Source organism: Gigantopelta aegis, chromosome 4 (assembly GCF_016097555.1).
Source record: "Gigantopelta aegis isolate Gae_Host chromosome 4, Gae_host_genome, whole genome shotgun sequence".
Lineage (NCBI taxonomy): Eukaryota > Metazoa > Mollusca > Gastropoda > Neomphalida > Peltospiridae > Gigantopelta > Gigantopelta aegis.
In genome coordinates, this window is record NC_054702.1 from 73,245,029 (window position 1) to 73,262,140 (window position 17,112).

Below are 17,112 nucleotides of genomic sequence, written 5' to 3' on the forward strand. Positions count from 1 at the left end.
GGCCATATATTCCATATTTGGAACATATTGATAATATTGAAAATAGTTTTCTTTTAGGTAATGATATTTCAATAATTGATGTTGATGTTGATTATCAGTTCAGATATTTAATGATTCGGTGACTTCTGCTGGGAAATGTTTCCTAACTAGTAAAGGGTCTAAACGTAACATTCATAACAAACGATTTGATTTTGAGTGTCGCCAATGCATGTAATAATAAATGCTTCTATTTTGTGTTGTTTCCAAATCGTTTGAACAACATTCGCTAAACTCTCGCAACTTTGCTATGTCGCAGTGTTGTCTAGCAGAGCCTAAGAGAGCTTTGTGAATTAGGCCCCTGATCCCAAAATAGCAACATATAAGTTGTTGTATATATGGGCTCATGGCCTTACATGCAATAAAATAATTGAATACTTTGAACTTAGGATATATGAAATTGTGTTGGGCCCGATGGGGGACACGTGTTGTTTTAAGACATCTAGCTTATAAATACATATATAACTTTTACATATTCTAACAGGATCCTGTTTAAAAGTACAATATCCTGTCAGTGATGTGTGTGTGTGTTTGTTGTTTTGTGGTGTGTGTGTGTGTGTATGTGTGTGTGTGTGTGTGTGTGAATACGATATCACAGTCACTGTCAAAGATTATTCTCTGTCTCTTACCTTTGGAATAAATATAAGACACTGAGTAGCGGTAGTGCCAGCAATGATGAGGCTGGACAGAAGACCGTATGTCACGTTAACGCTGCCTTTCAGAATCAGCGCCACTGGCAGCCCCACTGAAGCTAGCACAATGACGTTGTAGATGCACATTCCAATGTATTTGGAATCATTCAGTTCTAATATGGTCACCTACATAACACAGATAAAACTTGTATCAAAAAGCAAGAACAGTTTGACTGTAAGAAGTAATACAAGCACTAGTAACACCACAGACCACTACCATCCACCAGCATGTGGGGTCGGGGAGGCAGTAAGTGCTGGGGCATATCTTCAAATTCGGGGAAAATGCAGACATTCGAGCAAAATGAGCTGGCCTGAAACCTTTTCACCATGTATTTTCATTATTCTACTCACAATATAGTTTTGATTCATGTTAAAATGCGTTGCGATTCGTTTGCAACCCTATACAATTGTTTGGCAGTAATGCTAATCAGAATAAACGTTGTTTTCCATTTTAAGTCATTTTCGTTTAATTTGAGCATAAATCAGCCTGCCCCCTACATAAATTAATCAGAACAAAACAACAACATAAATGCAATTACTTACTACTCTAGTGCATTAGTATATTTCTTTAAGGCGTTTTAGCTGTGTTAGTATGTCTGTCTGACGTCGAAATCAATTATCTCAGTATCTCAATTAATTTGTTTAACTAGTGTTTCACGATCGTGACGTCTATATAGAGTGCTATATAAGGCTTAGGTATTAATTATATATATGCTATAATTGCTTTGGTCGAATGCATATTAAAGACTCCTTGTAAATATACAATGGCAATGCATTAGTTTCACACCCACTACCACGTCGTGAGCAGAGCAAGTAACTCGACGGATTGTGCCCAAAGGTTTGAAAATTCCATAAATTCCTCTTAAAGGGACTGTCCTGAGTTTGCAACCATTGTAAGATGTTTGCGATAACAGAGCCTTGTTGGCGATTATTATTTCATACTAAATACATGTTCTTGTTTAGAATACCAGTATCTTTATATCGAATGTTATTGCGGCTGTATACAAATTTTCGTAGCACTCAGTTTTTACTTTAATTCATGATATATACGAAATTATTGGGAGGTAAAATCCAGTCTGGACTACTACAAGCATTAGGACAACAACAAACACCTTGTAAATACTGACACTGATATTTTAAATGGTTGTAAACTCAGGAATGTCCCTTTAATAAATAGTCCTATTTCAGTAATTTATTGATTTCTAAAGCAACTATACTACGAGGCATAAATAACGCAATAGGTTATTGCGCACTGATATTGTGTTTTAGAAATGACATATAAAGCATGTGGACACATGCTTTTGGTATCAACAGTAAAGAGAATTTTGTTCAAATCAGAACAAATTGAATAAAATGCTTCTCAAATAAAATACAACAAAACGTTTTTTTTTAAGGGTTTTTTTCGCAATAAAACTGTTTTTTTCAGCATTACATATCATGTCATATTGTAAAAAAGGAAAGAAAACGACAGAAACGGTTGCTTTTATAGGAAGATCAGTGCAGGCAACGCAGGTGCAAAATGATTTTCATATGTATTGCTGTAATGCAATACATACCAATTTATGGTTTTTGCTTTAAACGCATTTTATTTCACCCCCCCCCCCCCCCCCGATTTTATCAAAATTATCTTTTACTTACTGTGTTACCTATATGTCATTTGTCCGTATGCTTAATACACATGCTATGACATTTCTATAAGAAAATATTCAGTGAAATATTATCGCATTAGTTATGCCTCTAGAGTATATATAATAAAGTATGCAACAGTTAATTGCAGGAAAACGTGCTCTACCAGGGGCTACCTTTCTGGTGGTAAAAGCTAAGAAGACGCCAAGTAAAAGTAGGATGCCTTGAATGCCAAGAAGTACGCCGTAAAAGTATATATGGTATCTGGACGTGCAGTGCCATGTTACAGGAACCACCACTCTATCATTGTGTGGTTCTTCAGTCTTCTACAAAAAAAAAAAAACCCCCAACAAAAAAACAACTGCAAAACAATATACATGTAGAACCATATATCATACAGACATGGTAGCAACGTAATTGCCCCATCGCTCTCTCTTCATCCCTCTTTCAGTCCCCCCCCCTCCCCCAATACCTCCCCCAATACCTCCAGGTTGCAATATCTTTGGAATAAATATGTAATCAAGGTAAGATGGTCCAGAACAATTGGCCTATACGTCCAAGTCTGAATGATTGAGACGCCCTGAATTAATTGTAGTTTACACCTTTGTTGTGTTTTTTGCTTAATTCCAAATATGATTAGGGCAATTTGTGTAGTCGCTCAACATTGTTATTTATACAATCTATTGTCCGAACCAAATTGTTAACAACTACGAAAAATTACTCTCCTACCTTTAATTGCCGTTAGATTTCCTCCAAAGTTTGTCCAGACAAAAATCTTGAGAAAACCATTACAATGACACAGATTTCACATACCAGATGATAACTATGTCACCTATATCGACTTCGCTGAGAGCGCATAGGGCAAAAAGCATGTAATTTTGTGCCAGCTGCCATTTTGACTTTTTATGGAATATTCTTCAAGAGGGGCCAAAGGATGGGACTTAATCTAACAACGTTGTAACATGTTACGATATAAAAGCAAACGTGATGACGTCATATTATTTGTTATTATTTTTTATTATTATTAATTTTTTTTAATGATACTACTAGAGATCATTGATTTCATATTAATTGTGTCACATACTTTGGAGGCTTTCACCCCTCTTGAAGAGTATTCCAGAAACAAGCAACATGGCAGTCTCATGTGTGGAATCTGTATATGCGTAGTGGTTTGTGTGTGATTTGTGTCTGGACAAACTTTGGAGGAAATCTAACGGCAATTAAAGGTAGGAGAGTAATGTTTTGTAGTTGTTAACAATTTGGTTTGGACAATAATTAAATTCGGGTTTTATCACTACTTCGCCATATCTCTTTCAGAAGATCTGACATGGGCCACTAGCAAAAGGAAATATTTTTATTTAACGACGCACTCAACACATTTTATTTACGGTTATATGGCGTCAGACACATGGTTAAGGACCACATATATATTGAGAGAGGAAACCCGATGTCACCACTTCATGGGCTACTCTTTTCGATTAGCAGTAATGGATCTTTTATATGCACCATTCCACAGACAGGATAGCACATACCACGGCTTTTGATATACCAGTCCTGGAGCACTGGCTGGTACGATAATGAGCCAATAGCATGCCACGTCCAAGTGACCTTCCGAAAAGACACTCCAAGTCCGTTAAAGATACTGTCAGTTTGATGTCCGTGGTGCACTGATGTTAAAGTTTGTTTTGTTTAACGACACCACCAGAGCACATTGATTTATTAATCATCGGGTATTGGATGCCATATATTTGGTAATTTAGAGAGGAAACCTGCTATATTTGTTTTCCATTAGTAGCAAGGGATCCTTTATATGCACCATTCCACAGACAGGATAAACAATACCACGGCCTTTGATATACCAGTCGTGGTGCACTGGCTGGAACGAGAAGTAGCCCAATGGGCCCACCGATGAGGATCGATCCCAAACTAACCGTGCATCAAGCGAGCACTTTACCGCTGGGCTACATCCCGCCCCTGGACTGATGTCGAATGTAGTGATCTGCACATGCAATGATACTAACTTTGATCAGAGCTACAGAGAGATTTAAAATCGGAGTGGCCAGTAAGATCACAGTTCCATTGGAATGTCTATTCTGCTGTGATGTAAGTTGATTTTTAGTCAGGAAAGTGATTTTATTTAAAGTTACTGCTTCACCGTTATATTCTATAATAAATTATATATTCCTTTGTAATCAATTTAATATTTTAATACATTTATAATTATAAGAACGTTTTTCCTCTTTTTGTTTAATTTTACTATAAAACAATGTCAGAAACACTTAGTATAAAAAAACATAATAAGAAGCAGGCCATACACAAAAATATTAATTACACCAATTCGTTATAAACTCGGAAATCTGAGTAGGCCTAAACAAACTAAAATAACAATTTCAAATTATTAATTTGCATGTTATAAAACATTATTGCAACCCTACCACCCATTACATGTGTCGGTTTCTCTAATAGTCTTAAACATAATATGTCTTACCAAGTTCCTTAGATAAACTTCTGTAGATACAAGGGGATCGAACACTGTCCAAAACACCATGATGCTCGCATTAATAGCTGTCAGCACACCGATTTTAATAAACAAATCTTTATCCTTGGGTGCCTAGGTAAACAAAATGCAATTAAAACGTTGGAGTACCCACAGAACCAAAAATAATGATCCAATGGTAATTTTAGCGTTCAAATCGCTTCATAAAAGGGGGCCCTGCACAACTATTGAGGGATCATTCATTTTCGTCATATCGCGAAGGTTATAGTTGGGGCGGTCTGTTTGAAACTAACAATGACCGGAACCTGTGTAGAAACGCTTTATGAACACTGTTCTTATTACATTTGGTTAATAAATGTGTTAAACTGATCAAAGACATGAGTTTTAAAAACCGAGCTACTGTAAAATGAATGAATGAATGAATGTTTAACGACACCCCAGCATCAAAAGAACAAGAAGAAGAAGAAAAAACCAACATGTATCGGCTATTGCCTGTCAAATTCAATGTAATAAAGACAAGCGTATTAACGTAAGAGAATTCTGTGCGAAAGAGCGAAAACAATATAACGAATATCACTATAACAAGGAATCGATCACTACGTTATGTAATATTACCCGTTTATGGCGGGACGTAGCCCAGTGATGAAGCGCTCGCCTGATGCGCGGTCGGTCCAGGATCGATCCCAGTCAGTGGGCCAATTGTACTATTGTTCGCCAGTGCATCCCGACTGGTATATCAAAGGCTGTGGTATGTGATGTCCTGTTTTGGAAGGTGCACATAAAAGATCCCCTGGGAAGATTTAATGAAAACATATAGCGAATTTCCTCTAAGACTATATGCCAGAAATATCAAATGTTTGGCATCCAATAGTCGATGATCTAGTGGAGTTCTTAACCAAGCCAAACTTTTAACTGTTTTAATTACCCGTTTCTTCATCTTCAGACTAGCCGTGTAGATGACGTGTACCCGCCACGTCTTTGCAAACAATGCACCGAACGCCAGCGAGAATCCCACGACGATAAAAAAAACTGAAGCCTGCAAGTAAACCCAAATACACATCCAATCTAGCTCGATTGCAAATTCCAAGAACAATGGAAGATTTTATTTTAATTTGGCGAAAAACAATTGTGTAATAATTGATATTTTGTTGGAAAATGGCTATAGGTTTTCCTTTTTTCAAATAATTTGGCGAAATTTCCTGATGAAATACCGTGATTATCTGTGTATGTTATCGAGATACAACACTATTTAACAGGCGATTCTTATATTAAATGTTAGATCCACGTTAAACATTGTAGGTTGCACTGAGTACACGTTTGTGACTGACTGACTAACTGACTAACTCTCTCTCTCTCTCTCTCTCTCTCTCTCTCTCTCTCTCTCTCTCTCTCTCTCTCTCTCTCTCTCTCTCTCTCTCTCTCTCTCTCTCTCTCTCTCCCTCCGTGTGTGTGTGTGTGTGTGTGTGTGTGTCTGTAGCATTAAGTATGTATACGTGTATTCAAGAAAAGTGTTTTGTTTAACGACACCATTAAAGCACATTTATGTATTAAAAATCGGCTATTCAATGGGTGTCTAACATTTGGTAATTGTGACATGTGGACATAGAGCAAACACGCTACCTTTTTTTTTTCATTAATAGCAAGTGATCTTTTATGGGCGAGTGCTCTACCGACTAAGCAGAATCACTCCACGATATGTATAAAGTTAATGTGGCGGGATTTAACTTAGTCGATTGAGCGCTCGCATGAGGTGCTTGCGTCGCAGGATCGAAACACCTCAGTGGATCCATTCAACGGATTTTTTTTCTCGTTCCAACCAGTGCACCAAAACTGGTCAAAGGCCGTGATGTTTTCCTGTCTGTGAGAAAGTGCATATAAAAGATCCCTTGCTGCATTAGGAAAAATGTAGCGGGTTTCAACTGATGACTACGTGTAGCAATTGCCAAATATTTGACATCCAGTCGCTGATGATTAATTAATCAATGTGATCTAGTGGGGTCGTTAAAAAAATCTAGCATTTAACACTGATCATATCCAGGGGCGTAGGCAAGGAGGGGCCACGGGGGACATGCTCCCCACACTTAAAATTAAAAAAAAAAACCCCAAAAAACATTTTATAAAATCATACTTGTATACAAAATACATACTGTGGTCTCTCTCCCCCCCCCCCCCCTCCCCCCGTGAATATAAAATCCTGGTGACCATACCTGACAAACAGATGAGAACTTCGAGTTATCCAATCCGGAAACATATACAAACATGTACAAAATAATGCAGCCCACTAGGATGACATTGTTGATCCATGGGGACGACATTTTAATGATTCTGTAAAAAAATCCCACCACAATAAAAATCAACAAGAACAAAAAATGCTAAACACATTTACATTTTGTTTAAACTCCAGCTGGTAATCGGGTTTGGTTTCGTTTATATTGTCCATAAGATACAAAACAAATCATACGACACCTATTTATGTAAGACGTTTAAAACATGCATGTATTGACACTAATACATACGTAAAAAAACATTATAATAACAAATAAATAAAAAAGCAAATGAACAAACATAAAGCTAATACACAGGGGAAAAAGAAGAAAAAAAAAGAAGAAAAAAAAAAAAAAGAAATAAAAAGCTTTAAAATAGACTCAAGCCACAGGTACAATTGGCTAGTTTAAACACATTTTAAACTCGACATTGACACACAGTGTTAGTGTTAATTTATTAAAAGGTAACTTTTACACAAATGTAGTGGCGAACATCGCACCTTGTTGCTCGAGTGTCCTTTAGCCTTATCATCCTTAAATAATATAGGACTAGAGGTCAGCCGAGCTACTCACCTTTCTGCGTGAAATTTGATATTGAAGTAGAGAAACAAAACCGCCATCAGTATTCCCATTGAAGCGACCGTGCACATTATCACGTACAGCCATGTGGACACACAAACATGTGTGCTGCGTAATTGCATGGAATCTTTTGGCACCAACTCTGAAAAGTAATGGAGAAAAAGTATCCATGGCAATTCCTTCCCATACCTACTACACTGTGTTGGGTACACACATTAACCATCTGGGTTGTCTGTCAATGACAGTAGGTTTAAAGGTTAGTGTTTAGGGCGAGAGAAGACTGTGTAGTCGCTTTAGACCACGTCACTGAGCCGTCAGTACCAATTCTGGGTACCGGGATGTGAACCAAGCATCTAAAGGTTACACACCACCATTAATTACTACATGCAGTTCAACACAATTTCTATGTCATAATATATTCTGTGAACAATACAACAATATCGAGAGGGTCATGTGACTACTAATTTTAGGGAGTGCTCTCAACTGAAAAGTACAGTGTAAAAATCAACATAGGTCGACCTCAAATGTTTTCAGTTGATAGCCCTCAGAAAAAAGAAAATTTGCTTGAGCATGGAGGGGTTCCGATCCCCAAAACCCTCTCCCTGCACACGCGCCTGCATGGGTATATAAATTAATGCAACTCTTCAGTCTTTAAAGTAAATCAGGGGAAAAAATCTGCGGCGTTAACTGCTAGCAGCTGGTAGGGAGAGACTAAATCGTAGACACTGAGAGTCGTCAGCCAGTGAGAGTCTACTGAATATTCATGAGCAAACGGTTGATCGACATCGAGTAATGTCCTGGTGTATATATATAAATTATTCCGACTGTAGATATTAATGTAACAAGTATTTAATAATATACAGTGTGGTTAATAATTGTGTAATTGAATGTTATGTAGCGTATATCAATGTCGTCTTTGTTGTTTTCCTACTCTTCTTCTGTGGGATAATCCCGCCGATATTTTGATGAATTTTACACCAGTTGTTACGGTTATTTAAACGTCAAAATTGTAATGCACGTCTGTACAACTTAATTTCATAAACAAATAAACAAACAAACAACAACAAAAAAAATAAAAAAAAAAATAGTAATTTCTTATAATTTGGAAATCTACCCTTATCATTTGGATATTGGATTAATCCACCATATACATATTTAATTATTAGTGTCTACATAAGAAGGTGTTTACTTAGATAAAATATACAATAGCTAACAAAGAAAGCAAATATTTTATTTAACGATGCACTCAACACATTTTATTTACGGTTATATGGCATCAGACATATGGTTAAGGACCACACAGATACATATAGAGAGGAAACCCACTGTCGCCACTTCATGGGCTACTCTTTTTTATTAGCAGCAAGGGATCTTTTATATGCACCATCACAGACAGGGTAGTACATACCACAGCCTTTGATATGCCAGTCGTGCTGGAACGAGAAATCAATAGCTAACAAATACATAAATTAATATACTATATTAAGGAAAAAGTAGGCCTACACTTGCTGGATGATATTGTACCGTCGGTAGTTAGGTACTTTAAAATCCACCCTATTGAAATCTTAAGTGTCTCAATTTCCTAAAACTATCCCTAGCACTGATAGTAAACATACAGTAAGGTTATTCACATATATTTAAAATAATAATAATAATAATAATAATAATAATAATAATTTCTTATAATTTGGAAACCTACCCTGATCATTTAGATAATGGATTATAATATATATTAGCTAACAAATAAGTAAACTAATATACCATATTTTGGGAAAAGTACCTTCGGTAGATGATCTTGTACCCTCGGTAGTTCGGTACCATAAAATCCACCCTATTGAAATCTTAAGTGTCTCATTTTCCTAGAACTATCCCTAGTACTAACAGTAAAATAAAGTACGGTTATTCACAAATATTAAAAAATAGTAATAATAAAAATAGAACAAAATAATAACTTGTTAAAATTTGAAAATCTACCCTTATTAGTTAGATAATGGATATACATATTTAATTATTAGTGTCTACATAAAGTGTTTACTTAGCTGAAATATACAATAGCTAACAAATACATAAATTAATATACCATATTAAGAAAAATGTACCCTCAGTGGATGATCTTGTACTGTCGGTGGTTAAGGTACTCTAAAATCCAGCCTATTAAATTCTTAAGTGTCTCATTTTCCTACAACTATTCCTAGCACGGATAGGAAACATACAGTAAGGTTATTCACATACCTGGAAGGAAATGTTTTATTTAACGATGCACTCAACACATTTTTATTTCTGGCTATATGGAGTCAGACAGAAAGGGATCTTTTATATGCACCATCCCACAGACAGGATAGTACATACCACGGCCTTTGTTACACCAGTTGTGGAGCACTGGCTGGAACGAGAAATAGCCCAATGGATCCACCGAGAGCGATTGATCCCAGACTTACCTCACATCAAGTGAATGCTTAATCCACTGGGCTATATATCCCGCCCCACTTTTACAAAAGTAAAAAATGAAAATGACAAATAACAAATTGTAAATATATCCTGATCATATAGATAATGGATTACTCCATCATATTCATATTTAATTTTCAGTGTCTGCATAAGAAGGCATTTATTTAGCTGAAATTAACATTACATATAAAATAGAAAATCTACCCTGATAAAATTGAAATTTGAAGTTTATCATTTTTGCAAAATCTACCCCAGCATATATAGTACATGTGCAGCTTTGGTGCAATCTAAAGCCCTGACATTAGCCAAATATCATGTACCACATTGTTAGGTCAGTTGTTAGGTCATTTAACCCTCACCTTACCTGTAGGTGGTACTTGTAGATAATGAATTAACCCACGATTATATATTCATTTTTACATATACTCATATTCATGTTTACATGTTTACATATCTGATACAGACGTTAACCCCCCCAACCCCCCCCCCCCCCCCACTATGCGATATATTATTATTATATTATTCACGTATTATTAATATTGTGTCACGTTTACAAACGATTAACTATACAGTGTTGTTTGTAGTCCGATACATCTGTCATAAACGCAGTTGCTGAGTTGACGGCAGGTGTATTGGACTACGTAGGTACTAGGTACGTCAAAACATCGGAAGTACAGATTAGAAGAAAAAAACAAAAAAACATTGTAAAACGCTCAGTTATAAAACTGATTTGTATTACTTAATATTGTATTAAATGCTCGTTACAATAACACAGATCTATATTTGACATAATTTACTTGGGAAATAGGCCTACTCGTTCATATTTATGTTTATTTCCCGCGGAAACACATCAGACTCGTTTCTGACATGGGGCGTGGCTTATGAAAAAGGGCGTAGCTTAAAATCGCATTTCGCGAGATGTTACATCCTGCTGGCTACGATTAAGTATTTCCGGCAGCTGGTAGCTGGTAGATTAATATTAGTTCAAATTAAATTACAGAAATTTACTGGGGCCTATAAAGAATATTCTGTTTCCGGAAACGTGGTGAAAATTAGGTAGGATAGGTCGACTTAAAGACACAAAAACAAAAACGCAAAAAACAAAAACACAAAACCCCCAACCCAAAGAATCTTTACACTTACCCGTAGCTACGGGTCCAAATATAATTATAATTTAATAATATAAAGGAATTAAAGAAACAAGAACGGTTACGGTCGGCTTCTTTTCTACGCTAATATATTTTTTTTTCGGGTGCCTAGAAAAACATATTTCTTTTAGGCCTGGACAGATGAAACGACATTTATTTATTGAATCATGAAAGGTTACGTACTTTGACCGTCAAGACGCTATTTGGCATATTGCTACCTAAAGAACCCATGCTCAGTCATCGCAGTAGGCTAGTCCTATCTATTAGCTTTAGGGTGTATAGTAGGTAGGGGAGGAACCGACGTACACGTGTATTCCACGTACACTTAATAATCTCACCACTGGTGGTGCAGTGGTTAATTCATCAATGGACTGATTGAAAGCAGATAAGTGCTGCTTTGTACCCCAGTACCCCAATCCAATACGGAATATTTATACAGCTCAGAATTGAGGCGCAAGGTCGTTCTCTTCTCCACGCATTAATTACTTACATGTCTTGGACAAATGGTTTTGATCATGGCAGCATGTCTTGGACAAATGGTTTTGATCATAACAGCATGTCAAAAACGTAATTTAATATAAGACTGAATAAAAATCACAAGAATGATCTTACAGTCGCAAACCCTAATTTCAATTGGTAAAACTTAAAAACTAGAAAATGATGTGGATAAAGTTATAATAGAGCGAAACAATGAGTCTGTAACATGAAAATAAGGATACACCCTTAAAATAGACAAAAACTCATATCTATAACCGTTACTTCTCAGAGGTATGTGCGTTTAGAAAAGAAGAAAAAATGCACTTACTGCTTGGCCACTTAAAAGTGCCCCATTGTGTCTTTTCACCAGTGTGGATTTTATTGTACCAGCCTACCGGCACCAGGTACCCATCTGTAAAAGATGTAAATGAGTACATCAAGAATGTAAACGTTTTAAACCACTGTATTTGCACTGGTGAAAATTTGCATTCAGTACTTGAATGGTCTACCAATTGTGGCGTAGACGTTAGTATTGCAAAATTAAATTAAATATAAAATATAAATATAATATATATATATATATATATATATATATATATATATATATATATATATATATATATATATACTCTTCAAAAGAAGAAACGCAAAACCACATTGTCGTAACATTTGGAGAATTGATTTAATTATTGAATGGTGAGTCCGATAATTACCAAATGTTGCAGGATTGTTCACAATTCACTCTAGTCCATTGTGAATAAGTGATAGGACACACCACCAAGGTCAAGGTCATCTGGAGTCAATACCGGGTGTGGCCTCCGCGTGTGTTGATTACTGCCTGGCACCGCCTGCCCATTGAAGCAACCAGAGTACGGATGACGTCCCGGGGGATGGTGGCCCACTCGGCCTGCAAGGCTGCTGCCAGCTCGGGCAGGGTCTGGGGCTGTGGTTGTCGCTGTCGGAGGCGTCGGTCCAACTCGTCCCATAGATGCTCAATTGGGTTCAAATCCGGTGATATCGATGGCCAAGGAAGGACATTAATGTTGTTGTTCTGTAGGAAAGCCGTTGTGAGACGTGCTGTGTGAGGCCTGGCGTTGTCATGTTGGAACACTGCGTTGGCGTTGGCCATAACTGGAACGATGTGTGGCCGGAGGATCTGGTCAATGTAGCCCTGTGCATTCAGGTTGCCCTGCACGTGGACCAGGTCAGTTCTGCCAGTGTGTGAGATGGCTGCCCACACCATGACACTACCCCCGCCGAATCTGTCCACTTCCTGCACGCAGTTTGCCGCATAACGTTCACCACGACGCCTATACACGCGACATCTTCCATCATGACGTCGGAGCAGAAATCGTGACTCGTCACTGAACCACACCTGTCTCCATCGCAGTTGAGGCCATTGTCGATGAATCTGGCACCACTGCAGTCGGAGTCGACGGTGTTGTGGTGTTAAGATGACACCTCGAACTGGACGTCTGGCACGAATTCCTACCTCACGTAGGCGGTTCCGTACGGTCTGGTCGGATATCCTGCGCAAACCTGGTATTGCTGCGGCTGTGGAGGTGGCAGTAGTCAATCGTTCCCGAAGGTGGCGTACCCGGATGTAGCGGTCCTGCCCGGGGGTAGTGACCCGTGGTCGACCGGATCTAGGGAGGTCACGTGTTGATCCATGTTGCTGGTAACGGTCCCACAGTCTGGAGATGGTGCTTGGGGACACATGGAATGCCCTGGCAACGGCCGTTCTGGATTCGCCTGCGTCTAGTCGGCCGATGGCATTGTTTCTCTGCGGTTCACTGAGACGTGGCATGTCCTGGATTGTCAACTGTCGGCCAGATACAGAGGCCGGGCAAGCGAACACCCTGCACTTTTATACTGTCGGTGTTCATGTTGCACGTGCAGACAACGCATGTACAGTGGTGACATGGTTTGCACGTGGCTGCGTTTTTGCGAATACTCACATTTTTTGGAACTTTATTGTACAGTAGCTGCGTTTTATCGAATGTAACCGTGTGAATGTGTTTGGGACATGCAATGACCTTATATTCACAAAGCATGAACCGGTAGGAAACATAAAATCGGAGTTATAACCCATTTCTACCCTTTTGCGTTTCTTTTTTTGAAGAGTACACATATATACATATACATATACATATACATATACATATACATATACACATATACATATATATATATATATATATATATATATACATACATATATATATATATATATATATATATATATATATATATATATATATGTATATACATAATTGTTATATATATATATAACAATTCCAAATTGTTCAGCGTGCACATTCAGAGCAAGCTGTTGTAGCGCACGCCTGTCCTGGGCACAAGTACCGACCTCGGCCTGCATTGGCAGGTACAAGGGAGCACCAGCAGTCCAATCGTAGTTTGTAACAGGCGGGAGGTGGTATGGTGCTATGTAATTTGTAATGTCCCGTAGGATTAAGCCAAAGGGAAATGGTGCGCATTCTAATGAAGGAAGTAAGTGCGTCGTTAAATAAACCATTTCCTTTCTTTTAATGAAAGAAGTTTGGGGCAATTTTGATGGTCGTTCTAAAAATAAAAGGTAGGGAGCTACGTATGAGTTTGGATTTTTAGTAGGCCGAGAGTATCTCGTAGTGAAGACCTGCGGATGATGAGGTGTCTCCCTAGGTTGCCCATAGGACCCTTAGAAGGCGTGGCTTAAATTTTTTCGGTTCATCGAGATATGAAGGGAAAAAAGTAAGCACCCTGGACCAATCATATTGCCATAAAGTGTATAGACGACTTTTTTTTTCTATAGTATATTTCTCGTATATAGCCCCTTTGCTATGATATGAAAGTTACTAACAGATCCAGTCAATATGTATGCTATTTAAGGATTGTCTGTTATTTCTTTTATAAAAAAAAAAAAAAAATCAACCGCAAACTGTGTGAATCGGCGAAGCCGTTCTCACATAAGTTTGCAGATGATTTGTTTTTGTTCATGCCCAGATGAACGTAAAAGAAATAACAGGCACTACTTATAATTAAATTAGAATCATACTTGCTAAGAATAACACTAAAACTTCATACTTTATATTGAACTATGTTTGGTCCATAAACAATAACGCTCAATAAGACAACTTGCCCATATAAAATGACGTCATCAAATATGACGTTCCCTGATGACGTTTTTTTTTTCGTTCATCAATAAATGAATAAAGTCCCGTTGCTACGTCTGGACCAATGGGATGACGTTAGATTGTAATGAATGTAATGGAAATTTAATTATAGTGCATGGTGATAACTGGGGTCATTATTTCATTACAAAGTGATGTCCATATGTTAGGACCTTTCCTTTAGACACAGTATCAGATCCAGTCATGAAGTGTACAAAAAAATATATAAAAGAAACAAAAGAAAAAACAATTAGATATTGTACATAAAGGTATGACATGATGCACGGACTGTCTGATCATACTTTGACATAAACGTATCCTTAGTGTCGATGACTACTGGTGCGGAGTTGTATGTATATAGTGATAAAGATGTATCTACATCAGCGTAACGAAATGCTGCAGTGATTGAACATCATTTTCTGTCAGAACATTTGTATAGGAGGGACCGATAGAGAATAAGATGAGTAGTCCATGCATACAACAGTTTTGACCTCTTTGGCCGAGAGAAAGGCGACCATCCTATTGATTAAAACATAACATTACTGAATGCCATAGTAATAACTCTGGTTCATGGCGAATGGACTACATTTGAGAAGTGCAGTGTGAGTATGGAAGGTCTAACTCTCCTACGCCACTTTGTTTCATAACTTCCTATATCCACTAAATTAATGAATGCCCTTAAAACATTTGTGTGTGATGAAATAAAGAGCTCAAATCTTGCAAAAGCCCAGGCTAAAATGTGGTATCAAAAGAATAACAAAGGAACAATTAATATATCCCATCAAACAGCGACTCTCTCTGCCAGTTACATCACCAGCTCTGCCATTTCTTTGTCACAAATCCCTTTTTGTTGATCTTGACTGGAACGTGGTCAATGGAAATGCTGTACCGTCTACAACATTTGCCCAGTACTCGCATGAACCCTAATTGTGGAACGCCCAATACACAGATGATAACACAGATGGTGCATCACAACATCAGCATTTTATTTGTCCGAGTCTGATTATGGTTATGACGAATGGAGTTCAATTTTGTAAAACAGAGCATGTCTCAATTATGACCAATCGTACACTACGAACCTTTGTTCATTTAATTTGCAGTTCTAGCGTACATAAATTTTTCTGAAATATATTGCGCTATTTAACGATCCAATACAGCTGCCACGCCCTCCATATTATATCCCAAAGTCAAAACGACCTCAAATTGCAAAAATGATATCACAAAAATTATTATGAATGGCCTCGGTGGCGTCGTGGTGAGGCCACCGGTCAACAGGCTGGTAGGTACTGGGTTCGGATCCCAGTCGAGGCATGGAATTTTGTAATCCAGATACCGACTCCAAACCCTGGGTGAGTGCTCCGCAAGGCTCAATGGGTAGGTGTAAACCACTTGCACCGACCAGTGATCCATAACTGGTTCAACAAAGGCCATGGTTTGTGCTATCCTGCCTGTGGGAAGCGCAAATAAAAGATCCCTTGCTGCTAATCGGAAAGAGTAGCCCCAGAAGTGGCGACAGCGGGTTTCTGCTCAAAATCTGTGTAGTCCTTAACCATATGTCTGACGCCATATAACCGTAAATAAAATGTGTTGAGTGCGTCGTTAAATAAAACATTTCTTTCTTTCTTTCCCTTGTTTAATGTAAATAGATACTTTATTATTATTCTAAACCAGTTAGTTCAAGGACTCCAGCATGTTTAAAATACGATGAACAACGGCCATCTTGAATTTGAAGATCAAGGTGACTAGATATTGCAAAAATAAACTCACCTAAATATACATTCCAATGTTGTGCAAATAGACACTTCATTTATGATTTAGCCTAAATATTTAAAGAGTTCAGCTGTTTTTTAAATTATCAATATGGTGGACAATGGCCATTTTGGATTTGAATGTCAAGATTACCTCAAATTGCAAAAATAACTCCACCAGAAGATTAGGCACCCTCGGTATAATGGAAACAGAGAGCGAGAGAAAGACAAAATACCAACGCACTGGGGTAAGTTATTTGCCACTTTCTTTGATCTGGTGCAAATTTATATTGCACAGTATTATGAGGATACTTGCTAGATAATCTGCCAATACAATTATTTCATCGGAAAGCCATATGAAATGATAGATCTTCAAATAAAAAAAAATCTATCACGTTTGCTAGAATTATTTTGACATGGATGTCAA

General features: G+C 37.6%; 1 protein-coding gene across 1 annotated transcript in view; it reads right to left on the minus strand.

Moving 5' to 3' along the window:
* The window catches only part of LOC121371070 (gamma-aminobutyric acid type B receptor subunit 2-like), a 30,670-nt gene that overhangs the window by 1,771 nt on the left and 11,787 nt on the right, over positions 1–17,112 (minus strand). Inside the window, exons 3-9 of the mRNA XM_041496700.1 lie at positions 12,096–12,179; positions 7,689–7,836; positions 7,059–7,176; positions 5,777–5,887; positions 4,843–4,965; positions 2,531–2,680; positions 666–854 (exon numbers count right to left, since the gene is read on the minus strand). Of these exons, the coding sequence (XP_041352634.1) occupies positions 666–854; positions 2,531–2,680; positions 4,843–4,965; positions 5,777–5,887; positions 7,059–7,176; positions 7,689–7,836; positions 12,096–12,179 (923 nt within the window). The remainder of the gene's footprint in view (positions 1–665; positions 855–2,530; positions 2,681–4,842; positions 4,966–5,776; positions 5,888–7,058; positions 7,177–7,688; positions 7,837–12,095; positions 12,180–17,112) is intronic.